The sequence below is a fragment of the Macaca fascicularis genome, chromosome 20 (assembly GCF_037993035.2).
Source record: "Macaca fascicularis isolate 582-1 chromosome 20, T2T-MFA8v1.1".
NCBI classification, from domain to species: domain Eukaryota; kingdom Metazoa; phylum Chordata; class Mammalia; order Primates; family Cercopithecidae; genus Macaca; species Macaca fascicularis.
This window is the reverse complement of record NC_088394.1, coordinates 27732138-27755770: the sequence shown is the minus strand read 5'-3', so window position 1 is coordinate 27755770 and position 23633 is coordinate 27732138. Positions and strand designations below refer to the sequence as shown.

General features: G+C 52.8%; 2 protein-coding genes across 20 annotated transcripts; one reads left to right on the top strand and one right to left on the bottom strand.

Annotated features, from left to right (window-relative positions):
* Positions 1-266: 266 nt before the first annotated feature.
* On the bottom strand, positions 267-4581 carry APOBR (apolipoprotein B receptor). 2 transcript variants are annotated; one of them, XM_065537005.2, is made up of 5 exons: positions 4435-4581; positions 3155-4081; positions 1232-3097; positions 876-1144; positions 267-789 (listed from the first exon to the last, which is right to left on the bottom strand). In XM_065537005.2, exons 1-5 carry the CDS (start codon positions 4489-4491, stop codon positions 720-722), a joined length of 3189 nt encoding a protein of 1062 aa, XP_065393077.1. In that variant the 5' UTR covers positions 4492-4581; the 3' UTR covers positions 267-719. The 2 variants fall into 2 exon arrangements, with proteins under 2 accessions (XP_065393077.1, XP_005591627.3); XM_005591570.5 differs by having other exon boundaries at positions 1232-4081.
* CLN3 (CLN3 lysosomal/endosomal transmembrane protein, battenin) lies at positions 3613-23011 on the top strand. 18 transcript variants are annotated; one of them, XM_074026883.1, is made up of 17 exons: positions 3613-4054; positions 5778-5975; positions 7713-7834; positions 7988-8066; positions 10754-10850; positions 11528-11599; positions 12462-12541; positions 12662-12747; positions 13559-13631; positions 13719-13862; positions 15896-16008; positions 17390-17436; positions 17517-17585; positions 17680-17735; positions 17864-17957; positions 22413-22553; positions 22655-23011. In XM_074026883.1, the coding sequence occupies exons 3-17, from the start codon at positions 7789-7791 to the stop codon at positions 22772-22774; spliced, it is 1317 nt and encodes a 438-aa protein (XP_073882984.1). In that variant the 5' UTR covers positions 3613-4054; positions 5778-5975; positions 7713-7788; the 3' UTR covers positions 22775-23011. The 18 variants fall into 18 exon arrangements, with proteins under 18 accessions (XP_073882984.1, XP_073882986.1, XP_073882991.1 ...); XM_074026885.1 differs by having other exon boundaries at positions 11500-11599; XM_074026890.1 differs by lacking the exon at positions 12462-12541.
* Positions 23012-23633: the final 622 nt, after the last annotated feature.

The window sequence follows — 23633 nt, the reverse complement described above, 5'->3', positions numbered from 1 at the left end:
CCTACTATGTCCTGCTCCGCCAGGCAGTTGCCATAGTAACCAGTGGCATCCTGAGGCCGAGCTACCGTTTTGGAAGCTCAAGGCAGCTCGTCTTTGATTCTGAGCAGTGCTCCTTAAGCCCCCCTAACCACCTTCCTTTGGCCTGGATGCGACTCCAGAGGTTAATGTTACGCCTGCTCAGTTCTGAGGGTCTTGGTGCAGGGAGTTGGGCTGGGAAGCGGAAGTCAGAGAGGGAGGCCTGTAAGGAGAATGATCGCTGTTCCCTCTCAGTCTTCCTTGCCGTCTTTATTTTTTTATTTTGCTTTTAAAAGATGGGGGTCTTGCTATGTTGCCCAGGCTGGTCTCGAACTCCTGGTCTCAAGCGCTCCTCCCACCTTGGCCTCCCAAAGCTCTGGGGTGACAGGCATGAGCCCCCGTGCCCAGCCTCCATGCAGTCCAGATAGCTGACTCAGTCTGGAGAGGAACCAGGGCAGGCACCCTGAGACGTGGTCTCAGTGGAGTAGGTGGTCCACCAGCCTGTGTTGGAGAATCAGACTCCTTAAGTCAAGGTCTTCCCAGACGTCTGGTTTTGCCTGCTCCATGAATGATACATCAAGACGCTGAGGCCCAGAGAGTGGAGAGGATGTGTCCACGGTGGCAGAGGGAGCAGGGCTCAGTGGCGTCGGAGCGAGACTTCTGGCCCCCACTCAGGGCCTGGCTCCCAGAGCGCCGGGTTTCAGTCACTGGGGCTTAGGCCGGCCCAGACGGGCTTGCAGCTCCTGCATCATGCCGGGGTGCATGAGGTCAAACCTGAAGGCAGAAGTTAGGCCCATGAGAACGGGTTCCCAGGTGCCCATGGTCTCTTCCCCACCCCAGCCGAGTTGCCCTGTGCCTACCCATGTCCCAGGGGCCTTCTCCTGGCTGGCACCGGGGTCCCATCATGCCTCAGAGGGCTTGGCTCTGGGGGTCCCTCCGGCTGGAGGGGTCTCTGCTCAGGGGCCGACAGTTCCTCCTCAGGAGGATTGGGGGCTGGGGGCTCCTCCTGCTGCTCCAGGGCTGGAGTCCGACGAAAAGAGGGCCGGGAGCGACGTTGTGAGGAGCTTCTCGAGAGGTGCACGCGGCTCCTTGGGACAGAGACGTCTAGGAGGGACCCAGGGAGCGGGGCCTGTAGGAAAGAGAGCACAGAGGACCATGGGACTGGCTTCGGGATTCCACTCATTCCCCCCCCGCAGACCCCACTAAGAGCCCTCACCTCACTCCAGCTGCTGGCAGCACCTCCTCTGGCACTGCCTGTGGCCTCAGCCGTCTCGGCTTCCCCGACTGACCCTGGCGCAGCTTCTGCAGGGGCCTGGTGTGTTGGCCACTCCTCCTGGCCCCTGACGTCTTCCAGGCTTTCTGGCTCAGTCTCCTTGGCCTCTGCCCTCCAGCCCCGGGTCACCATGAGACCCTCTGCATCAAGGAGCCTTGGTGCCTCTCCCTCAGGGTGGTGGTCCCCACGCCGCCCCTCCCTGTCTTCCCTCTGTTCTCTCTCCTGCCATCCGACAGCCTTTTCTTCCAACAGCATCCACTCTTCTAGAAGCCCTGCAGCCTCCACCGTGGCTCCCATCCCGTCTGCCCTCGCTGTCTGGGAGCCCACACGATCCAGCCCACAGCTGTCCTCTGCACCTGCAGATTCCTCTGCCTCTACCCGCCCTCCCCCAGGTCCTCCCTCCCTGGCCTCAAAAGCCTCTGCTTGGCCACCTCTGCCTGCCACCTCTTCCTCTGCTGAGCCCTCCAGGCCAAATTCCTGCCCACCTGCATGCTCTCCTGCTGCTGTCTCTTCCCTTTCTTTCAAGTCCCAGCCTTGCCCAAGCGCCCCTTCCAAAGCTTCACCAGCACCAGCAGCACTGACGTCTGGGTCCACCTCACCCCCCATAACCTCAGCAGCCACAGTGCCAGTCTGTGCGTCCTCATGGTCCTGGAGGTCCACAGCCACTGCCTGCAGCCTCCAGCCTCTCCTGGGCGTTCTGTCAGCCTCCGCCTCCCCATCCTTGGTTTCTCCGGCATAGGCCTCTCCCAGTGACAGGCCAGGCCCTGCGTCTGCTCCTGTGCTTCCATCCAGATCCTGGTTCTCTGAGACAGATGCCTCTCCCTCCTCAATTCCACATCCCGTGTCCTGGGTTGTCGGCCCTTCCCCGCCTGCCTCTGGGACTTCTGATAGTTCAGACTCTTGGTCTCCTTTGGCCTCAGCCACCGGGGTCTGGCCTCCCGCAGCCTCCTCCTCCCACTGCTCGCCATCGGCCGCATCCTCCTGGGTATTTCCTCTCTCCATGTCCCTTCTCGTGTGGTTTTCCCAGGCTCCTGGGAAGGCCTCGGACGCCTCGGGCTTTACAGACTCTGCGTGCCTGGGACCTGCCTCCAGGCTCCTCTCCTGCTCCTCTTTGCTCCGGGCCAGAACTCCCTGGAGCTCCACCTCACCTGCCTCTCTTTCCTCGGGTTGCTTACTTGGGGTCTGGGCGCCTCCCATCAGCTCAGGTCCCTGGCCTTTGGTGACCCTGTGTGTGAGGCCACCCCATTCCACCCCCAGTGGGCCGCAGCTAGTCTGGGCCGCCTCACTCTCCTCCCCTGTGAGCTCCTCCTCGGGCCTGGCCTCTGGAGTTACCTCCAAGTCAGCAGCGCCTTCAGCCTCTCCATCTGAGGGCAGCTCAGCCGCTAGATCCCTGCCACTCTCTCTCTCCTCCTGGGCCTCCTCTGCCTGTACCAGCTCCTCCAGCCTGGCCCAGTCGGCCCTGATCTCCAAGTCCCATCTCATCTCAGCCTCCTTCTCACACAGGTCCACCTGACCCTCAAAGCTCTCCCCTGCCTCCTGGCCTCCCACAGCCTCCCTCCCTGCTGTCTGGCTCTCAGCAGCCTCTTCTGTTCTCTCAGTGCCCAGGACCTGGGCCTGTTTGGGGAAAGGGCTCACCTCAGCCTCTCTCTCCTCATCCCCCTCCTCCTCTAGGACCCAGACTTTTCCAGTAGCCTCTAGGAGCCTTTCTCCTGGGACTGCTCCATATTCTGTCTGTCTGACTCCCGGGAGGTCAGCCTCCTCTTTGCCTGAGGTTGTCCAGGCCTCATCCCCGCCTGAGGCTGTCCCGGCCTCCTCCTCCCTGGCCAGGGCTGTCCCAGCCTCCTCCCCGCCTGAGGCTGTCCCGGCCTCCTCCTCCCTGGCCGGGGCTGTCCCAGCCTCCTCCCCGCCTGAGGCTGTCTCGGCCTCCTCCTCACCTGAGATTGTCCTGGCTTCCTCCCCATCTAAAATTGTCCTCGCCTCTTCCCTGCCTGGGCTTGTTCTGGCCTCCTCTCTGCCTAAGATTCCCCAGTCCTCAGGCTCTGCCCCTGGGCCCCACGTCCCCCATGCCCTAGTGCTTTCACAGGCCTTCTCCACCACCACCACCTCTTCTCCTTTCCCAGCCCCTTCGGCCCCAGGCTCCTCAGTTTCCCCTGCATCTGCCTTCCTGACCCCCTGCTCCGTCTCCCGGTTGTCCCCCGCCGCCTTTGGCCCGCCAGCACCAGCCTTCGCCTCTGGCTCCCCGTGCCAGGTCCACTCTGACTCCGCCCCTCTGGCCATCCCTGGCTCTCTTGCCCTGACCTCTTCCTCCTCCTCCTCCTGTTCCCAGATTCTCAGCCTCTCCTCTCTGTTCACTTCCTGCTCATCGGGCTCCTGCCTCTCCTGGGCTTGGCCGCTCCTCTCTTGGCAAGCCCCAGACCCTGCCTTGGATTTCTTTCTGGCCTCCAAGGGGGCACTTGGCTCCTGGCACCTGGCAGCCTTGGCTGTCTCACCAGCCCCACTGTCCTGCCTCTCTGCTTGGGACCCATGGGAGCTGCCATCTCCCCAGCTCCAGGTCTGTTCCACAGCTGAGCTCCCCGCTTCACGTCTTCTGTCCTCTCCAGGCCCTCTCAGCCCTCCAGCCCCCTCGTTTTGGCTGCCTCTAAGGCCCTCCAGGGCCTCCTGGGCTTCCTCCTCTACAATCTTCCCTGTCCTTCCCACGGCCACCGCCCCCAGTTCCTCAGCCGCCTGTGCCTCCCGCTCTACAGTGGGGACTGCATCTCCCAAGAGGTAGGAGACAAAGGTGCCGAGGGAATCCTAGGAAAAAAGAGGGAGGGGAGAGGCATTAAGGGGAGTCCCAGTCCTTTCCCTGGGGGTCCTGGCTGGAGGAGCCCAGGTTAAGGAACAGGGTACTGAGATCTGAGAGGAGAAGAGGATTTGCAGAAGGAGCCAGAAAGGGCATCGATTGGGGGTATGAGGACGCATGGGTGGAGGTGGGGTCTAAAATTCAGAAAAGATTAGGCCAGGAGTCTGCCTGATCCTGAGAAAGCAATCTCCAGTCTGAGGACATCAGAAGGAGGAGGGGAAAGGTGAGGCCCCAGGGGAGGTGCCCGGAGGTGAGGCCCCAGGGAATGGGGTGCAAGTCTCTGGCAGCTGTCTGCCCCTCTCACCAGTGCCCCCCTCAAGGCCTGGTGCAGCCCAGGGAGGTGTAGCCGGAGGAAGTCCATCCTGTCTGTGTCTGTGTGTCCAGAAAGCTGATAATGACCGTCCCCACCCACCAAGACAAGCCAATCTTCCCGAGGACCGAAGGCACTTCCTCTTCCCCTGTGTCTCCCTGATGTGTCCCCACCCCAGGCCCTGCCCACGGCCCCTGATGCCCACAGCAGCCCCCACTGCAGCCCGGGAAATGGGTGTACATCACACAGGGGACTCAGGTGCACATTTGGAAATAAAGGGTAAGGGAGAGGCCAGAAAAGTCAAAGTGGGAGCAGGAGACCTTAGAACTGGGGAGGGGGAGAGGGAGGAGACATGCGGCAACAGCAGCTCAAGTGACTCAGGTCTTGTATGCGCACCTCAGCCATTTCCGTCTCCCCTACAAGCCACAGCCACTCTGCAAGAGGAAGCTGGGGTTTGTGGTTCCTGTTTTGGCTGGGAAGAAAGAGTAGCAGTGAAGAGGGGGCTGGTGGGAGCTCTGACACATTTCAGTGTCATTAATGCTTCCGCCAGGGGCGGAAGGGGCCGGATTGGTGGCTCTAGGGTGCATCCCCTCATCTATGATTAGCCTTGCAAAAGAGAACTTGGCTAAACTTTATATTGTGGCTATCTGTGTCTTCCTCCCACCTTCCTGTGACTTCCTTGATGGCAGATGCCATGTATGAAACGCTGCTGAATTTCTAGAGCCCTGCACGGTAGTAGGATTCCATTTTCCAGCAGTTGAGTGACCTGGGAGGCACGCTAGAGGGGGCACATTCTTTTTCTTTTCTTTTCTTTTTTTTTTTTTTTTTTTGAGACGGAGTCTCGCTCTGTAGCCCAGGCTGGAGTGCAGTGGCCGGATCTCAGCTCACTGCAAGCTCCGCCTCCCGGGTTTACGCCATTCTCCGGCCTCAGCCTCCCGAGTAGCTGGGACTACAGGCACCCGCCACCTCGCCCGGCTAGTTTTTTTTTTGTATTTCTTACTAGAGACGGGGTTTCACCGTGTTAGCCAGGATGGTCTCGATCTCCTGACCTCGTGATCCGCCCGTCTCGGCCTCCCAAAGTGCTGGGATTACAGGCTTGAGCCACCGCGCCCGGCCTCTTTTTCTTTTCTTTTCTTTTCTTTTTTTTTTTTTGAGACAGTCTCACTCTGTCGCCCAGGCTGGAGTGTAGTGTCGAGATACTGGCTCACCGCAACCTCTGCCTCCCTGGTTCAAGTGATTCTCCTGCCTCAGCCTCCCATGCCCGGCTAATTTTTGTATCTTTAGTACAGACAGGGTTTTGCCATTTGGCCAGGCTGGTCTCAAACTCCTGACCTCAGGTGATCTGCCCACCTTGGCCTCCCAAAGTGTTGGGATGATGGATGTGAGCCACCACGCCTAGACCAGAGGGCACATTTCAAACAGCATTCTGAAGGCCTGGTGGTGAGAAAGAGCGGATAGAGCTGGCACAGCCCATAGCAGAGATGAGGCCGAGGACAAGAAGAGAATGCAGGATGCCACTTTCCACCTAGAGGAAGGTAAGAATATGATTCCTTATTTGGAACTACATAAAGTGACCTTGCTCTACTTCTCTTCCCCATACCCTCCTTCTCCCCTCTCCAGCCCCACTTTCCTATTCCAATTAGGGCAATTGGATGAAATCACAGCATCAGAATCTTAGGCCTTAAAAACATTTAGTCTGGCCAGGTGCGGTGGCTCACGCCTGTAGTCCCAGCACTTTGGGAAGCCAAGGCGGATGGATTGCTTGAGCTCAGGAGTTTGAGGCCAGCCTGGGCAACGTGGCAAAATCCCGTCTCTACAAAAAATACAAAAATCAGCTGGGCATGGTGGTGCGCAGCTGCTGTCCCAGCTACTCAGGAGGCTGAGGTGGGAGGATCGCCTGAGCCTGGGAGGTCAATGTTGCAGCAAACCAAGATCCTGCTGCTGCACTCCAGCCTGGGCAACAGAGCAAAACCCTGTCAAAAAAAAAAAAAAAAAAATCTGGTCTAAGCACCACCTTTGATGGAGGCAGGAATCCTGCAGCAGCCTGGAGCCAACCCAGTGGCCCTCTGGTGCTCTATTTCTTATCACTATACAGGTCTCTAAAGTCACCTTTATGTGTAACATTGTATGATCGTCAGCAATTTTCCAATTTTTTTCACACGTATATATGTGTCTCTTCTTTTCTTTTTTACTTTTTCTTTTTTTGAGAGAGGATCTTTTTTTGAGAGAGGATCTTTTTTTGAGAGACGATCTCACTCTGTCGCCCAGGCTGGAGTGCAAGTGGCGTGATCATAGCTCACTGTAGCTTCACCTCCTAGGCACAAGTGATCCTCCCACCTCAGCCTCCAAAGTACCTGTGACTACAGGCATGCACCACCACGCCTGGCTAATTTTTGTTTTATATGTATATATATTATACATATATATAGTTATATATATATTTGTACCTTGGTTTTCTCATCTGTAACACCAGGGGTTGAAGTGCTGTGATATTTTTTGGTTCTAGGATAATTTGGAAATAGGGATCTCTTAACATCTTGGATACTGCTAATAGATAATTCATGAAATCCCCTTAGATGGGTATTATGTTTATTTAGGTCTCTAAAACAATTTGTAAAATCAACAGATGGGGATAAGAATGACCTGAAGCTAGTCGTCTTTGTTCGAAACCAGAAACACTCCTGCCTCAAAAAAAAACAAAAAAAAAAAAACAAAAAAAAAACCAAAAAGGGAGGAGTAGGCAGGTCCATATTTGTTTCTGGCAAGTGAGTGCTGAAGGAAAGGAACTGAAGCCTCCCACAGCCATAACTGGTCCTGGCAGGATACCGTCTCGGTCTTGAGCGCCACTGATCTAAGGTCATAGCTCTGCTTGCTGCTCCCACCCGCTCCAGTTTAAAACCTGCGGTTCCAAGGTTCTCCGGCCCCTCCCTTTCTCACGCTCCGAAGCCGAGAAGGCCCAAAGCGAAGATAGAGAGGACCCGGAAGTAGGGAAAACCTCTGAGCACGTGATGGGGGAACACGCGGGTGCTGTCACGTGATCCGACAGCCGGCCTCTGCAAAGTGCAGAATGTTCTGCTGCTCTTAAAGGTACAGGCCGCAGGGTCCCTGCTGTAGACGGGGCGGGGGCAGAGTGCGATGGGTGGGGCGTGGTGGGTCGTAGGGCGCTCGAGATGGAGCCCCCAGCTTCCTTGATGGATCGCGGGGCGCGAGTGCCCCAGACAAGCTGGAGCTGGGACCGGCAATCGGGCGTTGATCCTTGTCGCCTGTCGCAGACCCTCATCCCTCCCGTGGGAGCCCCTTTTGGACACTCTATGACCCTAGACCCTTGGGGGACCTGAACTTGATGCGATGGGAGGCTGTGCGGGCTCGCGGCGGCGCCTTTCGGATTCCGAGGGTGAGTAATCTGGCCCACCCTCTTGGAGCGACCACCTCTGGCTCGCAGCCCACCTGAGGGGAGTGAGAGCTGACTCGGCCCCGGGAGGATACGCATGGGGCCGTCGTGCGCCAGAGAGTGGGTGGGGGTCATGCCCTCTTCTCGCTCTCCCAGGTGAGGAGACCGTCCCGGAGCCACGGCTCCCTCTATTGGACCATCAGGGCGCGCATTGGAAGAACGCGGTGGGCTTCTGGTAAGTGGCCTGAGAGTTCAGCAAGTGACAATGGCGTGGGAAGAAGGAAGTGACAGGAGGAAAGGGGGAAGAAGGAGTTAAGCTGCGCAAAGGAGCTGAACCCACAAATATTTACTGAATCCACTGGTTTGCCCGGGGGCAGCATGTAAAATTTCCAAACTTCACTCCTTATCACTTTCGGGATTTAGCCAGATCCTCATACCATCTGTAGGATTATTTACTTTTTTCCTTCAACCAATTCAGCCTTAAAGTTTTTTAATGCACATATTTTTTAAAAGAAAACTTTAAATCACGACTCCACATGGAAAACCAGCATTTTCCTAATGAACGTTTAACTAAATGCATCACTACTAAAACTTTTATTTTTTAAATTTATTTTATCTTATTCTTTTTCTTTCTGAGACAGGGTCTTGCTCTGTTGCCCAGGTTGGAATGCAGTAAAGCAATCACAGCTCACTGCAGCCTAGAACTCCTGGGCTCAAGTGATCCTCCCACCTCAGCCTCCAGGTAGCTGTGACTACAGGCGTGCACCACCTCACCTGGCTAATTTTTTAATTTTTTTATAGAGATGGGGTCTCACTATGGGACCTGGGCTGGTCTCAAACTCGTGGCCTCAAGTGATCCTCCTACCTCAACCTTCCAAAGTACTGAGATTGCAAGCATGAGCCACCATGCCGGGCCTGAACCTTTTTTTCATTTAATTTTATTTTTGAGACAGAGTCTCACTCTGTCACCCAGGCTAGAGAGCAGGGGCACGATCTCGGCTCACCAAAACCTCCGCCTCCCAGGTTCAAGCGATTCTCCTGTCTCAGCCCCCTGAATAGCTGGGATTACAGGCACGCGTCACCAGACACAGCTAATTTTTTGTATTTTTAGTAGAGATGGGATTTCACCATGCTGGCCAGGCTGGTCTGGAACTCCTGACCTTAGGTGATCCGCTTGCCTCCACCTCCCACAGTGCTGGGATTACAGGTGTGAGCCACCGTGCCCCGCCCTGAAACTTTTAAAAAGGTCATCCATATACTTTCTAAAATCATACAAATACCAAGCCTCCGGAAATACTTCTAGCATTAACCTAAACATTGAGGACTTGGATCCTCCACCCACTTCCGGACTGGGTTAGAAGTGGCTTCCCATGTACTGTTTGGAAGAGTCACTTAACCTCTCTGACCCTGGTTCCTCTACAGTCAAATGGGAAGAGTAGTATTATAGTTCTACTTCGAAGTCTTGTGAAAAGGCCCCTAATGAAATCTCTGGCACCGGACCCAGATTCCCTCCCATCACTGAGTGCAACTCTGGGAGATGAGAGTAAACAAACAGAACCTTTCCTGAATCCTAAAGGCCTTTGGTCTTATCTTGTTTTGATCCATATAGCATTCTGTGGGGGGGATAGTCAGGAGATAAATTTGTATCCCTATTTTGCACATGAGTAGACTGAGACTACGAAACAGCAGACTTGGTGCTTGAACACAGTCCTTTTGGTTTCGAGCCCCAGCATTTTTTTTTTTTTTTTTTTTGAGATAGAGTCTCAAAAAAGCAGAATCTTGGCTTACTGCAACCTCCGCCTCCCAATTCAGGCGATTCTTGTGCCTCACCCTTTGAAGTAGCTGGGATTACAGGTGTGAGCCACCACGCCCAACTGATTTTTGTATTTCCAGTAGAGACGGGATTTTGTCATGTTGGCTAGGATGATCTCGAACTCCTGGCTAGGATGATCTCGAACTCCTGGCCTCAAGTGATCTACCGGCCTCAGCCTCCCAAAGTGCTGGGATTACAGGTGTGAGCCACCGCGCCCGACTTCCCCAGGATTTTTTTTTTTTTTTTTTTTTTTTACTGTACTGCAGTGCATCAGAGGATGAGAAATGCCCCAGGAACTGAGTCACAGTGGGAGCTCAGAGGAGAGAGTGGTCATGGAGAGCTTCTGGGAGAGGCCTGGGAGGCTGGAAGTGAATCCAACTCTGTGATCCCAAAGCCCCTATTTCTTCCTCTTTTTTTTCTTTTTTTTTTTTTTTTGAGATGGAGTCTCACTCTTGTAACCCAGACTGGAGTGCAATGGTGCAATCTCGGCTCACCGCAAACTCTGCCTTTCAGGTTCAAGTGGTTCTCCTGCCGCAGCCTCCCAAGTAGCTAGGATTACAGGCATGTGCCACTTCTCCCGGCTAATTTCATATTTTTTAGTAGAGACGGGGTTTCTCCATGTTGGTCAGGCTGGTCTCAAACTCCCGACCTCAGGTGATCCGCCTACCTTGGCCCCTCAAAGTGCTGGGATTACAGGTGTGAGCCACTGTACCCGGCCTCTTCCTTTTTATTTTTTATTTTTGTAACAGGGTCTTGCTCTGTCACCCAGGCTGGAGTGCAGTGGCATGATCACAGTTCACTGCAGCCTCTAACTCCTGGACTCAAGCAATCCTCCACCTCAGCCGCCCAAGTAGCTGGGACTACAGTTCGAGCCACCACACCTGGCTAATTTTTTAATTTTTTGTAGAGATGGGGGGTCTCACTGTCTTGCCCAAGCACCAAAGCCTGTATTTCTGACCCCCACACTGAATGAAGATGGGATCTGGTGATAGAGGGAAAAAAAAAAAGAGGGAGCTGATTGAAGGGCACAGGTAAGGGGAGGTTTGGCACAAAGGCTACAGATGGCTGCAGGATCAGGAGGGAGCTGAGACCTGTCCTGCTCCTTCCAGGCTGCTGGGCCTTTGCAACAACTTCTCTTATGTGGTGATGCTGAGTGCTGCCCATGACATCCTTAGCCACGAGAGGACATCAGGAAACCAGAGCCATGTAAGTGACTCTCTACCACCACTACCATGGTTAGTCCCTGTGGGAAGATGAGGGCGTGGGACAGAGGCCCCCCTTGAAAAACTCATGGAATGGGGTGGCCAAGGGATGGCACAAGGTGGGGTAAAGTTTCCAGTCTCTGGCTGGGCACAGTGGCTCACACCCATAATCCCAGCAGTTTGGGAGGCTGAGGCAGGCAGATCACTTGAAGTCAGGAGTTCGAGACCAACCTGGCCAACATGGTGAAACTCCAACTCTACTAAAAATACAAAAACTAGCTGGGTGTGGTGGCACACACCTGTAGTCTGAGCTACTCAAGAGGCTGAGGCAGAAGAATTGCTTGAAGCCAGGAGGCAGAGGTTGCAATGAGCCAAGATCATACCACTGCACTCTAACTTGGGCAACAGAGTGAGACTCTGTCTCAAAAAAAAAGAAAACTCTTGAATGTGTTATCTAAACAAAGTCCATTTACAGGGCCATCTGTGGCCTGTGGTCTAGTAGGGTGAGACTCATATGGAAACCCCCTCTTCATTGTGCATGCAGAGACACTGAGGTCCTGAGAGGTCAGTCACTGCCGACCCAAAGCCATCCTTCAATTGAAGGCAGAGCTGGGCTGGGAGCTGGCTCTGGGTGTCTATCCCTCTGCTTCCAGGGTGAAATACATCGTTTTCTTCCATCAGGTGGACCCAGGCCCAGCGCCCATCCCCCACAACAGCTCATCACGATTTGACTGCAACTCTGTCTCTACGGCTGTGCGTACTAATCTCACCTGGTCCTCTCCTGACCCAGGGCCCCTGGGTCTATAGACCCCACTCCCAGCCCTTCACTACCCAACTGGGACTGTCATGATTAAAACCGTTGAGACCTGGGCTGGGCGCATTGGCTCACACCTGTAATCCCGGCACTTTGGGAGACCAAGGTGGGAGGATCACTTGAGCCTAGGAGTTTGAGACCAGCCTGGGCAGTATAGTGAGACCCCATCTTAAGGAAAAAGAGGAAAAAAAGGGTATATGTAATAATCGAGACCTTAATATAATTTCTGAGGCTGAGGCGGGCAAATCACTTGAGGCCAGGAGTTCAAGACCAGCCTGGCCAACATGGTGAAACCCCATCTGTACTAAAAATACAAAAATTAGCCAGGTGTGGTGGTGCATGCCTGTAATCCCAGCTACTTGGGAGGCTGAGGCAGGAGAGTCACTTGAACCCAGGAGGTGGAGGTTGTAGTGAGCTAAGATCGAGTCACTACACTCCAGCCTGGGTGGCAGAGTGAGACTCAGTCTCAAAAAAAAAAAAAAAAAAAAAGATATATATACATATATATAAAGTTTCTGAGCCCTTTCTGTATGTAGCATATATTAGCTCATTTAATCCACACAGCAGTCCTGTGAGCTAGGCGCTATGATATCCCCATTTTCCAGATGAGGAGACTGAAGCTGATAGAATATAAACTCTTGACACACAGCTAAGGAGTGGCAGAGCTGAGACTTGAACCCAGGTGTGCCTGACCCCAGAGCCTGTGTTTGTAGCAGGCCAGCTCCTACCTCTCCTTGGCCACGTGGTTGGGAGGGTTGTCCCCTGGAACCTCTGGGGTCTCACTCCTTTCTCCTGTCCCAGGCCGTGCTCCTGGCAGACATCCTCCCCACGCTCGTCATCAAATTGTTGGCTCCTCTTGGCCTTCACCTGCTGCCCTACAGGTCTGGGTGGGAGTAGCAGGAGGCAGGGCAGGCAGGAGCTGAGAATGGGGAGGCTGGGAGGGCTGAGATGCTGAGAGTAGAGACTGACCTTCCCTCTCTCTTCCGTTCTGGCCCCCTCAGCCCCCGGGTTCTTGTCAGTGGGATTTGTGCTGCTGGAAGCTTCGTCCTGGTTGCCTTTTCTCATTCTGTGGGGACCGGCCTGTGTGGTGAGTGTGCGGTTCTGTGTCAGATGGGGGTCCCTGAGGAACCGCATCAGAGCATTTGTGGGAAGAGTCTCCCCAGCCTCCCAGAGGAAAGAGATTCATTCTGTCACCGTCAGAAGCCTGCTAGGGCTATCAGCAGTAAGAGATGGGATACTGGGAAAATTTGAAGGGGTAGGCAGTGGAGGAGATGGGAGAAAATGGATGAATTAGACGGAGATTGAGGTGAACAAAGTCAAGACTCTGTGATGGGTCAGGCACGTTGACTCATGCCTATAATCCTAGTATTTTGGAAAGCCGAGGCGGGCGGATCACCTGAGGTCAGGAGTTCGAAACCAGCCTGGCCAACATGGAGAAACCGTGTCTCTACCAAAAATACAAAAATTAGCTGGGTGTGGTGGCACGAGCCTGTAATCCCAGCTACTCAGGAGGCTGAGGCAGGAGAATCTCTTGAACCTGGGAGGCAGAGGTTGCAGTGAGCCGAGATCACGCCACTGTACTCCAGCCTGGGTGACAGGGCGAGACTCCATCTCCAAAAGGAAAAGAAAATAAAAAGAAAAAGACTGATGGAGGGGCAGAGCCATCAAGGGTGCATGTCTGCTCCTGGTCTGATAACTGGGTGGATGGAGGTGCCACTCTTCATGAAGGGACACACAGGGGAGGGGGACTCTGCTTCAGACCTGGAACCTGGCCTGTACGCGAGATCTGTTGGAGCCTCTATGAGGTGATATGGAGGAGGCCATGGCCAGACACCTTAGGGGCCTGGGCGATGTGGCAAGGCGAGGTGTTACCACCCCGTTGCTTGTCCTCCCCCCAGGTGTGGTCTTGGCTAGCATCTCATCAGGCCTCGGGGAGGTCACCTTCCTCTCCCTCACTGCCTTCTACCCCAGGTAAGCAGGTGGAGCAGGGAATGTGGGGAGAGGCTGTCATATGGTCGGCCTTGGTCCTCCTGAATGTTCCTGTGTTGTCCTTCCCAGGGCTGTGATCTCCTGGTGGTCCTCAGGGACTGGGGGAGCTGGGCTGCTGGGGGCCTTGTCCTACCTGGGCCTCACCCAGGCTGGCCTCTCCCCCCAACAGACCCTGCTCTCCATGCTGGGTATCCCTGCCCTGCTGCTGGCCAGGTGAGCTGCCCTGAACTGGGAGGGAGAGGGGTCCAAGGAGAGAAAACTTGGCCATGGCCAGGCGTGGTGGCTCACGCCTGTAATCCCAGCACTTTGGGAGGCCAAGGAGGGCGGATCGCCTAAGGTCAGGAAACCAGCCTGGCCAACATGGTGAAACCCCGTCTCTACTAAAAATACAAAAATTAGCCAGATGTGTTGGCGGGTGCCTGTAGTCCCAACTACTCAGGAGGCTGAGGCAGGAAGATGGCTTGAACCCTGGAGGCAGTGGTGGCAGTGAGTTGAGATCTCACCATTGCACTCCAGCCCGGGCGACAGTAAGACTCTGTCTCAGGAAAAAAAAAAAAAAGAAAGAAAGAAAACTTGATTATGATTGCAACCTTCAAGTCCCTACCTTGCTCTGAAGGGAGGTGGAATCTGGACTCTGATAGCCCCACGTGTGAGTCCTGGAGCTGCTACTTTTTAGCTGTGTGGTGTTGAACAAGTTACTCCACCCCTCTGAACCCTCAGTTTCCCCATATCTCAAATGGCAGTCATTCTTGCTTTCCTGGGAGGTGATGAGGGTAATGCATTCAGCACAGTGTGGTTCCCAAGGTGATTAGAAATAGGATGAGGGTGGACTTTGATTAGTTCTTTTTTTTTTTGAGACAAAGTCTCGTTCTGTCACTCAGGCTGGAGTGTAGTGGCTGGTGTGATCTCAGCTCACTGCAACTTCGGTCTCCCGGGCTCTAGTGATTCTCCTGCCTCAACCTCCCACGTAGCTGGGACCACAGGCCCATGCCACCATGCCTGGCTAATTTTTTATATTTTTAGTAGACACGGGTTTCACTGTGTTGGCCAGGCTGGTCTTGAACTCCTGACCTCAAGTGATCCACCTGCATTGGCCTCCCATAATGCTGGGAATACAGGCGTGAGCCGCCATGCCTGGCCTGATATAGTTCTTGTATTTTCATGCATATTAGGAAGCACTTTGGCCAGGCATGGTGGCAGGGTGAAACCCGTCTCTACTAAAAATACAAAAATTAGCCAGGCTTAGTGGCGCTTGCCTGTAGTCCCAGCTACTCGGGAGACTGAGGCAGAAGAATCGCCAGGAGGCAGAGGTTGCAGTGAGCCGAGATCATGCCACTGCACTCCAGGCTGGGCAACAGAGCAAGACTCATCTCAAAAAAAAAAACAAAAAAAAAGGAAACACTTTGAACTAGCCAATCACACCTGACCCTTCACAAGATTAGTGCTTAGGACAAGTCCAGGTAGAAAAAGTGAGTCCATTTAAAGGAAGATATTAAGTAAATATATATACACACACACACACACAGAGGAGGAATGTGGATATGGCAAATAACATGAAGCCAGAACCTAAGTGACTAAAATCGAGGAAGTTCTGGCCTAGCACAGAGTGAACGTATAATTAATGGGAACTAGAGCAACCATTAGAATAATAATGGCCAGAAAACAGAACTGACTCGCTTGATATGAGCCAGCAGTCCAAATGAGGGCCTGCTGAGCATAGTGGCTCATGGCTGTAATCCCAGTGCTTTAATAGACTGAACCTGGAGGACCACTAGAGGTGAGAAATTTGAGACCAGCCTGGGCAGCATAGCGAGATTCCATTTATACAAAAAATGGAAAATATGAGGCGGGCTTAGTGGCAAATGCCTGTAGTCCCAGCTACTTGGGAGGCTGAGGCAGGAGGATTGCTTGAGCCTGGGAGGTCGAGACTGCAGTGAGCTATGATTGCACCACTGCATTCCAGCCTGGGTGATGGAGAAAGACCCTGTCTCTGAAAAAAAAATCACAACAAAACAAAGGCCCATGAATAGGAACAACAAGGAGATAAATTCAGCTCCAAAGAAGGAAGCCTTTGTCTACAATTGGGGCTCTCCCACACACTGTAGGCACCTTAGAGGCAGTGAGCTACCCATCTTTGGAAGTGTTCAAAGGTAGAGGTGTTCCCTGGGAAAAGAGTGGCCTAGACAGTCCCTGGGGACCTTCCCAGCCAGTAGGGTTCTCTGACCCTGCCTTCATCCTACTCCTAGCTATTTCTTGTTGCTTACATCTCCTGAGGCCCAGGACCCTGGAGGGGAAGAAGAGGCGGAGAGCTCAGCCCGGCAGCCCCTCATAAGAACCGAGGCCCCGGAGTCGAAGCCAGGTAGGAGACACCCTTAGAGAGGTCACTTTCTCTCTGGGTTTGGCCTTTTCCTCTCTGCAATGGACACAGTTATGAGGGGAAAGAGAGTGAGTGTACTGGTTATGGGAAAAGCCTTTGTCTATTTGAGAAATACTTGTTGAGGCCCAGCACAGAGGCTCACGCCTATAATATCCCAGCACTTTGGGAGGCTGAGGAAGGAGGATCTCTTGACCTCAGGAGTTTGAGTCCAGCCTGGGCAACAGAGCAAGACCCTGTCATAAAAAAGAAAAGAAAGAAAGAAAAGAAAGGGAGGGATGGAGAGGTATTAAGTGAGTACTTACCATGTGCCAGGCATTCCAATCACAAGTGCTGAGGTCCTGCGGTGGGGATAAGCTGGGATGTTCTAGCTCAAGTGATCCTTTGGAAGTGTTCAAAGGGATAAGCTTGAACCAGGAGGCGGAGGTTGCAGTGAGTCGAGATTGCACCACTGCACTCCTGCCTGGGCAACTGAGTGAGACTCTGTCTCAAAAAATAAAAACAATTTAAAAAGAGATATGAAGAGGTGTCACCTGGTTAGCTTTTTTTTTTTTTCCATCATGGTAAAAAGTATGTATATTACTCGAAGTTTACCATTTTATTATTTTTTTATCTTATTTTATTTTTTTGAGACGGAGTTTCACTCTTTTTTTTTTTTTTTTTGAGACGGAGTCTCGCTCTGTCGCCCAGGCTGGAGTGCGGTGGCGTGATCTCGGCTCACTGCAAGCTCCGCCTCCCGGGTTCACGCCATTCTCCTGCCTCAGCCTCCAGAGTAGCTGGGACTACAGATGCCCGCCACCGCGCCCGGCTAATTTTTTGTATTTTTAGTAGAGGCGAGGTTTCACCATGGTCTTGATCTCCTGACCTTGTGATCCACCTGCCTCGGCCTCCCAAAGTGCTGGGATTACAGGCAGAATTTCACTCTTGTTGCCCTGGCTGGAGTGCGATGGCGCAATCTCAGCTCACTGCAACCTCTGCCTCCCGGGTTCAAGTGATTCTCCCGCCTCAGCCACCTGAGTAGCTGGGATTACAGGCACCTGCCACCACACACGGCTAATTTTTGTATTTTTAGTAGAGATGGGGTTTCTCCATGTTGGCCAGGGTGATCTTGAACTCCTGACCTCAGGTGATCCGCCCACCTCAGCCTCCCAAATTGCTGGGATTACAAGCGTGAGCCACTGCGCCCAGCCATTTTAACAAATTTTAACATTTTAACAATTCTTAAAATTTGTTACATCCAATCCAGTGGCATGTAAGTCACTTCCCACTGTTGCGTGGTCTGGTTAATTCTGTCACACCCGGCGCCTCTTTGCCGAGTCTTCAGTGTGAAAACTTCATCTGCCCTTCTCTTTCTGTTCCCCTGCAGGCTCCAGCTCCAGCCTCTCCCTTCGGGAAAGGTGGACAGTGTTCAAGGTTCGGATGATGGCTGGGGTGTGTCCCCATGGGGGTTGCTTACCTCCGGGCCCCCCACTTACATCTTCTGCCTTTTCCAGGGTCTGCTGTGGTACATCGTCCCCTTGGTCGTGGTTTACTTTGCCGAATATTTCATCAACCAGGGACTTGTGAGTGAGGGGTGCTGGGAGGGGTGTGGAGGTGGTGACTGGGGCTGGGACCCACGCAGCCCCGTCCATCTCCCCTGTCTGGTCTTTGCTGCAGTTTGAACTCCTCTTTTTCCGGAACACTTCCCTGAGTCACGCTCAGCAATACCGCTGGTAAGAGGAGCGAGGGCGGTGGGCTGGGAGGGCGCCGTGGTGATGGGGCTGCCCTGCTCAGTAGGGACCCCGGGGAGTGGGATGGTCCCTGGAGGAGCCTCCTCTCCTACTTCCTACCCTAACCTCAGGTACCAGATGTTGTACCAGGCAGGCGTCTTTGCCTCCCGCTCTTCTCTCCGCTGCTGTCACATCCGTTTCACCTGGGCCCTGGCCCTGCTGCAGGTACCAAACCCCTGCCCCTCACTCCGTTCCCACCTTGGCTCCCAGCTTCCCCAAACTCCCCTGCTTCCCACTATCAGTAGGAAGTGTAGTTTTTTTTTTTTTGTTTGTTTGTTTTTTGAGACAGAGTCTCACTCTGTCGTCCAGGCTGGAGTGCAGTGGTGCAATCTTGGCTCACTGCAACCTCTGCCTCCCGGATTCAAGTGATTCTCCCGCCTCAGTCTCCCGAGTAGCTGGGATTACAGGCGCCTACCTCCATACCTGGCTAATTTTTGTATTTTTAGTAGAGGTGGGGTTTTGCCATATTTGCTGGTCTTGAACTCCTGACCTCAGGTGATGTGCTGGCCTCAGCCTCCCAAAGTGCTGGGATTACAGGGAAGTGGAAATTGTACACTATCATTTCTTAGCACAGGGAACTGAAGTCCAGCAGGGCTCCATGTAAAATGTATAGCCTCAGGAGCCAAGTACTCAGCCACTGAGTGACTTAGGGCAGGTCTCAGAACCACTCTGAGCCGCAATTTCCTCATGTATAAATTGGATGTGGCCAATACCTATTTTTCAGAGTAATTGTAAGAAATAGAGATGAAAGAAAGAATGGAAGAACAAGGTTTTGTATTGTGTATGTGTGTGTGTGTGTGTGTGTGTGTGTGAAGCCGTGTGGTGATTGGGCTGGGCCAGGTGGCTCATACCTGTAATCCCAGCACTTTGGGAGGCTGAGGCAGGTGGATCATTTGAGCCTGGTAGTTCAAGTCCAGCCTGGGCAACATGGCAAAATCACATCTCTACAAAAGTTAGCCAGGTGTGGTGGTGCACACCTGTAGTCTAGGAAGCTGAGGTGGGAGGATCACTTGAGCCTATGAGGTCAAGGCTGCGGTGAACCAAGGTCATGCCTCTGCACTCCAGCCTAGGCAACAGAACGAGACCCTGTCTCCCGAAAAACGAAAAAAGAAAGAAAGAAAAAGTCAGGACCTTCCTCTGTCGCCCAGGCTGGAGTACAGTGGCATGATCATAGGTCACTTACCTCATGCAAAGAGACAGGCTTTCAAATGATGTTTCTAACTATAAGAAAATGCGCAGTTCCTTTATTCTAGATAGTTAATTATAATAGAATTGGTGACTTTGTAGTCAATGGGTTATTTATCTTAAGGGTGGTGAGCAAATTCCACTGCCCTTGGTAAACAGTAGTTTACAGCTTTAAGGCACAAACACCCTTCCTTACAACAGTCTAATAAAAGGAGTTTCATATAACCAGTATTCATTGTTTCAAGGTTACAAATCCACAGTCCCTGGAGGTCACTGTTACAATAAACTGTCAACTGTGACAGGAAAGTCCTCTGCCCTTGAAATTTAGGAACTCCGCCAGTGGTGGTTCACACCTGTAATCCCAGCACTTTGGGAGCCGGAGGTAGGCGAATCACCTGAGGTCAGGAGTTCGAGACCAGTCTGGCCAACACAGTGAAACCCCGTCTCTACTAAAAATACAAAAATTAGTCGGGCATGGTGGCATCTGTCTGTCATCCCAGCTACTCACTAGGCTGAGGCAGGAGAATTGCTTGAATCTGGGAGATGCAGGTTGCAGTGAGCTGAGATCGCACCACTGCACTCCAGCCTGGGCCACACAGAGCAAGACTCTATCTCCAAAAAAAAAAAAAACCTTAGGAATTCAATTCTGTGATAGCAAAATACAGAAATAGAGATTATACTTTAGGCCAGGTGTTGTGACTCACACCTATAATCCCAATGCTTTTGGAGGCTAGGGTGGGGGGCGGACTTGAAGCCAGGAGCTTGAGACCAGACTGGGCAACATAATGAGACCCCCATCTCTAAAAAAAAAACAAAAAACAAAAAAACAGGCGGGAGAATTGCTTGAGCCCAGGAGTTTGAGAGAGCAGCCTGGGTAACGTCATGAGACCCCATCTCTACAAAAAACAGGGTGTGGTGACATTCACCTGTAATCCCAGCTACTTGGGAGGCTGAGGCAGGAGGATCGCTTCAGCCCAGGAGTTCCAGGCTGCAGTGAGCCATAATCATGCTACTGTATCCCAGCCTGGGTGAGACCCTATCTCAAAAAAAAAAAAAAAAAAGAAAAAAAAATTACACTTTAATATTATGGCAAAAGCATGTAAATATTCTCCAACCTTCTGCCTTATTTATCTGAGCAGTGCTGCAAGCCCAGGGTTTGTACCCACAAAACCCCAGATTTATAACTTGGGGTGCTTCTAGATACCACTGAAATATGTAGCTTATGGTTTTAAGCTACATGTTTTTAGCTATAATTTTTTTTTTTTTTTGAGATAAAGTCTCGCTCCATTGCCCAGGCTAGAATGCAGTGGTGCAATCTTGGCTCACTGCAACCTCTGCCTCCCACATTCAAGCAATTCTCAAGCCTCAGCCTTGCGAGTAGCTGGGATTACAGGTGCACGCCACCACGCCCGGATAATTTTTTGTTTTGTTTTGTTTTGTTTTTTAGAGACAGAGTTTCGCTCTTGTTGCTCAGGCTGGAGTGCAATAGCGTGATCTCAGCTCACTGCAACCTCCGCCTCTGGGATTCAAGCGATTCTCCTGCCTCAGCCTCCTGAGTAGCTGGGATTACAGGCACGTGCCACCACACCTGGCTAATTTTTGTATTTTTTAGTAGAGATGGGATTTCGCCATGTTGGCTAGGCTGGTCTTGAACTCCTGACCTCAGGTGATCCACCCACCTTGGCCTCCCAAAGTGCTGGGATTACGGGCGTGAGCCACCACACCTGGCTAGGGGTGTGTCCTTTTTAATGCTCAGCTTTAAGTCCACCTCAGATTTAATGAATCAAGACCTCTAGGGTAAGCCCTGCTTGGGGCATTTGTACCTAGATCCCCAGGCGATGTTTACGTGTACGAAAAGTATGAACCGCCAGGAGGTGGCCTACACACCGCACAAGAGGCAACGTGGCATGGTCAGGGCTAGGAGAATGGCACCTCCCTGAGAGACTGGGATACAGAGGTGGGACCTACACCCTGGGGTGGGGATCAAGGAGGCTTCCTGGCCAAGTGCTGAGGCAGAGGGGCAGCAACTGCTTGAGGCCAGGAGTTCAAGCCCAGCTGAATAGGATGCCCGCCTACTCCCACCTTGTTTTACCGTAGTGAACCAGTGGTTTTTCAAACAGGGGCAGTTTTGCTGCCCAGGGGATGTTGGGCAACGTCTGCAGGCATTCTTTGGTTGTTTTTTTTTTTTTTTTTTTTTTTTGAGACGGAGTCTCGCTGTGTCTCCCAGGCTGGAGTGCAGTGGCGTGATCTCGGCTCACTGCAAGCTCCACCTCCCGGGTTCACGCCATTCTCCCGCCTCAGCCTCCCAAGTAGCTGAGACTACAGGTGCCCGCCACCACGCCCGGCTAGTTTTTTGTATTTTTAGTAGAGACGGGGTTTCACCATGTTAGCCAGCATAGTCTCGATCTCCTGACCTCGTGATCCACCCGCCTCGGCCTCCCAAAGTGCTGGGATTACAGGCTTGAGCCACCGCGCCCGGCCTCTTTGGTTGTTACAACTAAGGGATGCTATGGGCATCTAGCGGGCAGAGGCCAGGGATGCTGCTAAATGCACTGCTGTACGCAGAACAGCCCTCACCACACAGAACGGCCAGCACCAAATGCCAAGAGTGCTGCATTTGAGAAATCCTGGTTTCAATGGTCCCACTTCCTTTAGGAAGCCTCCGGGTTTGTTTGTTTGTTTGTTTGTTTGTTTTTTGAGACAGGATCTTGCTCTGTCACCCAGGCTGGAGTACAGTGACACAGTCATAGCTTACTGCAGCCTCCACCTGCTGGGTTCAAGCAATTCTGCTCAGACTCCTGAGTAGCTGGAACTACAGGTGCATGCCACCACGCTCAACTAATTTTTAAATTTTTTATAGAGACAGAGTTTTGTTATGTTGCCCAGGCTGGTCTCAAACTCCTGGCCTCAAGTGATCGTCCCACCTCGGTCTCCCAATGTGCTGGTATTACCTGCATGAGCCACCGCACCAGGCTGAGGTTGGCATTTTTGGGTTTTTTTTTTTTTTGAGATGGAGTCTCTCTCTGTTGCCCAGGCTGGAGTGCAGTGGTGCAATCTTGACTCACTGCAGCCTCTGCCTCCCAGGTTCAAGCGATTCTCCTGCCTCAGCCTCCCAAGTAGCTGGGACTACAGGACCACTACACCCAGCTAATTTTTGTATTTTTAGTTGAGATGAGGTTTTACCATGTTTAGCAGAGACCAGGCCAGGCTGGTCTCGAAATCCTGACCTCAGGTAATCTGCCTGCCTCAGCCTTCCAAAGTGCTGGGGATTACAGGTGTGAGCCACCACCCTGGGCTGGTGTTGAGATTTTATCTAGGCCTGGCAGCCCTCTCCTTCACCAGTATCTCCTAGAACCAAGGGCCCCTGGAGGAGAGGTCCCCTCTCCCTCCCTGCCCCACCCTGGGCCCAGGCTCAGCCTCTCCCTCTGCTCACAGTGCCTCAACCTGGCATTCCTGCTCGCGGACGTGTGGTTCGGCTTTCTGCCAAGCATCTACTTCGTCTTCCTGATCATTCTGTATGAGGGGCTCCTGGGAGGCGCAGCCTATGTGAACACCTTCCACAACATCGCCCTGGAGGTCAGCACCGGCCGGGCAAGGGCTGTGGGTGGCCTGTCCAGGGACACCCAGGGCAGGGATGTCTGGGACTGAAGCCTCACCCCTGCTCTCTGCCCTCCCAGACCAGTGATGAGCACCGGGAGTTTGCAATGGCGACCACCTGCATCTCTGACACGCTGGGGATCTCCCTGTCGGGGCTCCTGGCTTTGCCTCTGCACGACTTCCTCTGCCAGCTCTCCTGATACTCAGGATCCTTGGGACGCAGGTCACACTCACCCGTGGGCAGAGGGGCAGGTCACATACCCAGGCCCACCCTAGAGCCCCTCCACGAACTGTGCTCCTGGCCTTTCCAGCAGGGCTGGGAGTAGGGAAGGGCTGAGACCTTGTTCCCCTTGCAGGGGGCCTAGCCATTGTCTCCCGCTCAGGGAGCTTCTTCCTGGCATCATGCCCTCTGAATAAATGCCGATTTTATCCATGGACTTCTTGTGCTGTTTTTGTCTCTAAAAAGAAAATACTTTTATTATGAAAGTAATACATGACCACTTTCCTATATATATACAGCATCAAGAAGGTATGTCAGCAGATTCCTCTCTTTTTGTTTGTTTGTTTTGTTTTTTTTTTGTTTTGTTTGACAAGAGTCTCGCTCTGTCGCCCAGGCTGGAGTGCAATGGCGCGATCTTGGCTCACTGCAGCCTCCACTTCCCGGTTCAAGCAATTCTCCTGCCTCAGCCTCCCAAGTAGCTGGGACTACAGCTGTGCACCACCACGTCCAGCCAGTTTTTATATTTTTAGTACAGATGGCGTTTTGCCATGTTGGCCAGGCTGGTCTCAAACTCATGACCTCAGGTGATCCATCCGCCTTGGCCTCCCAAAGAGCTGGGATTACAGGTGTGAGCCACTGTGCCTGGCCTCTGCCATTTTTAGGCCTTATGTATTCATTCATTCATGCATTCATTGTATGGTACAATCTATAAACAATCATGTTGGACATTCTTTCCAGCATGAAAGTTTCCAGAGAAGTGGAAAGAATTGTGCAGTGAATCACCCTGAGTGTGCACTACCAGGTTCTATGTTAACATTTTGTTACAGTTGCTTTATCAT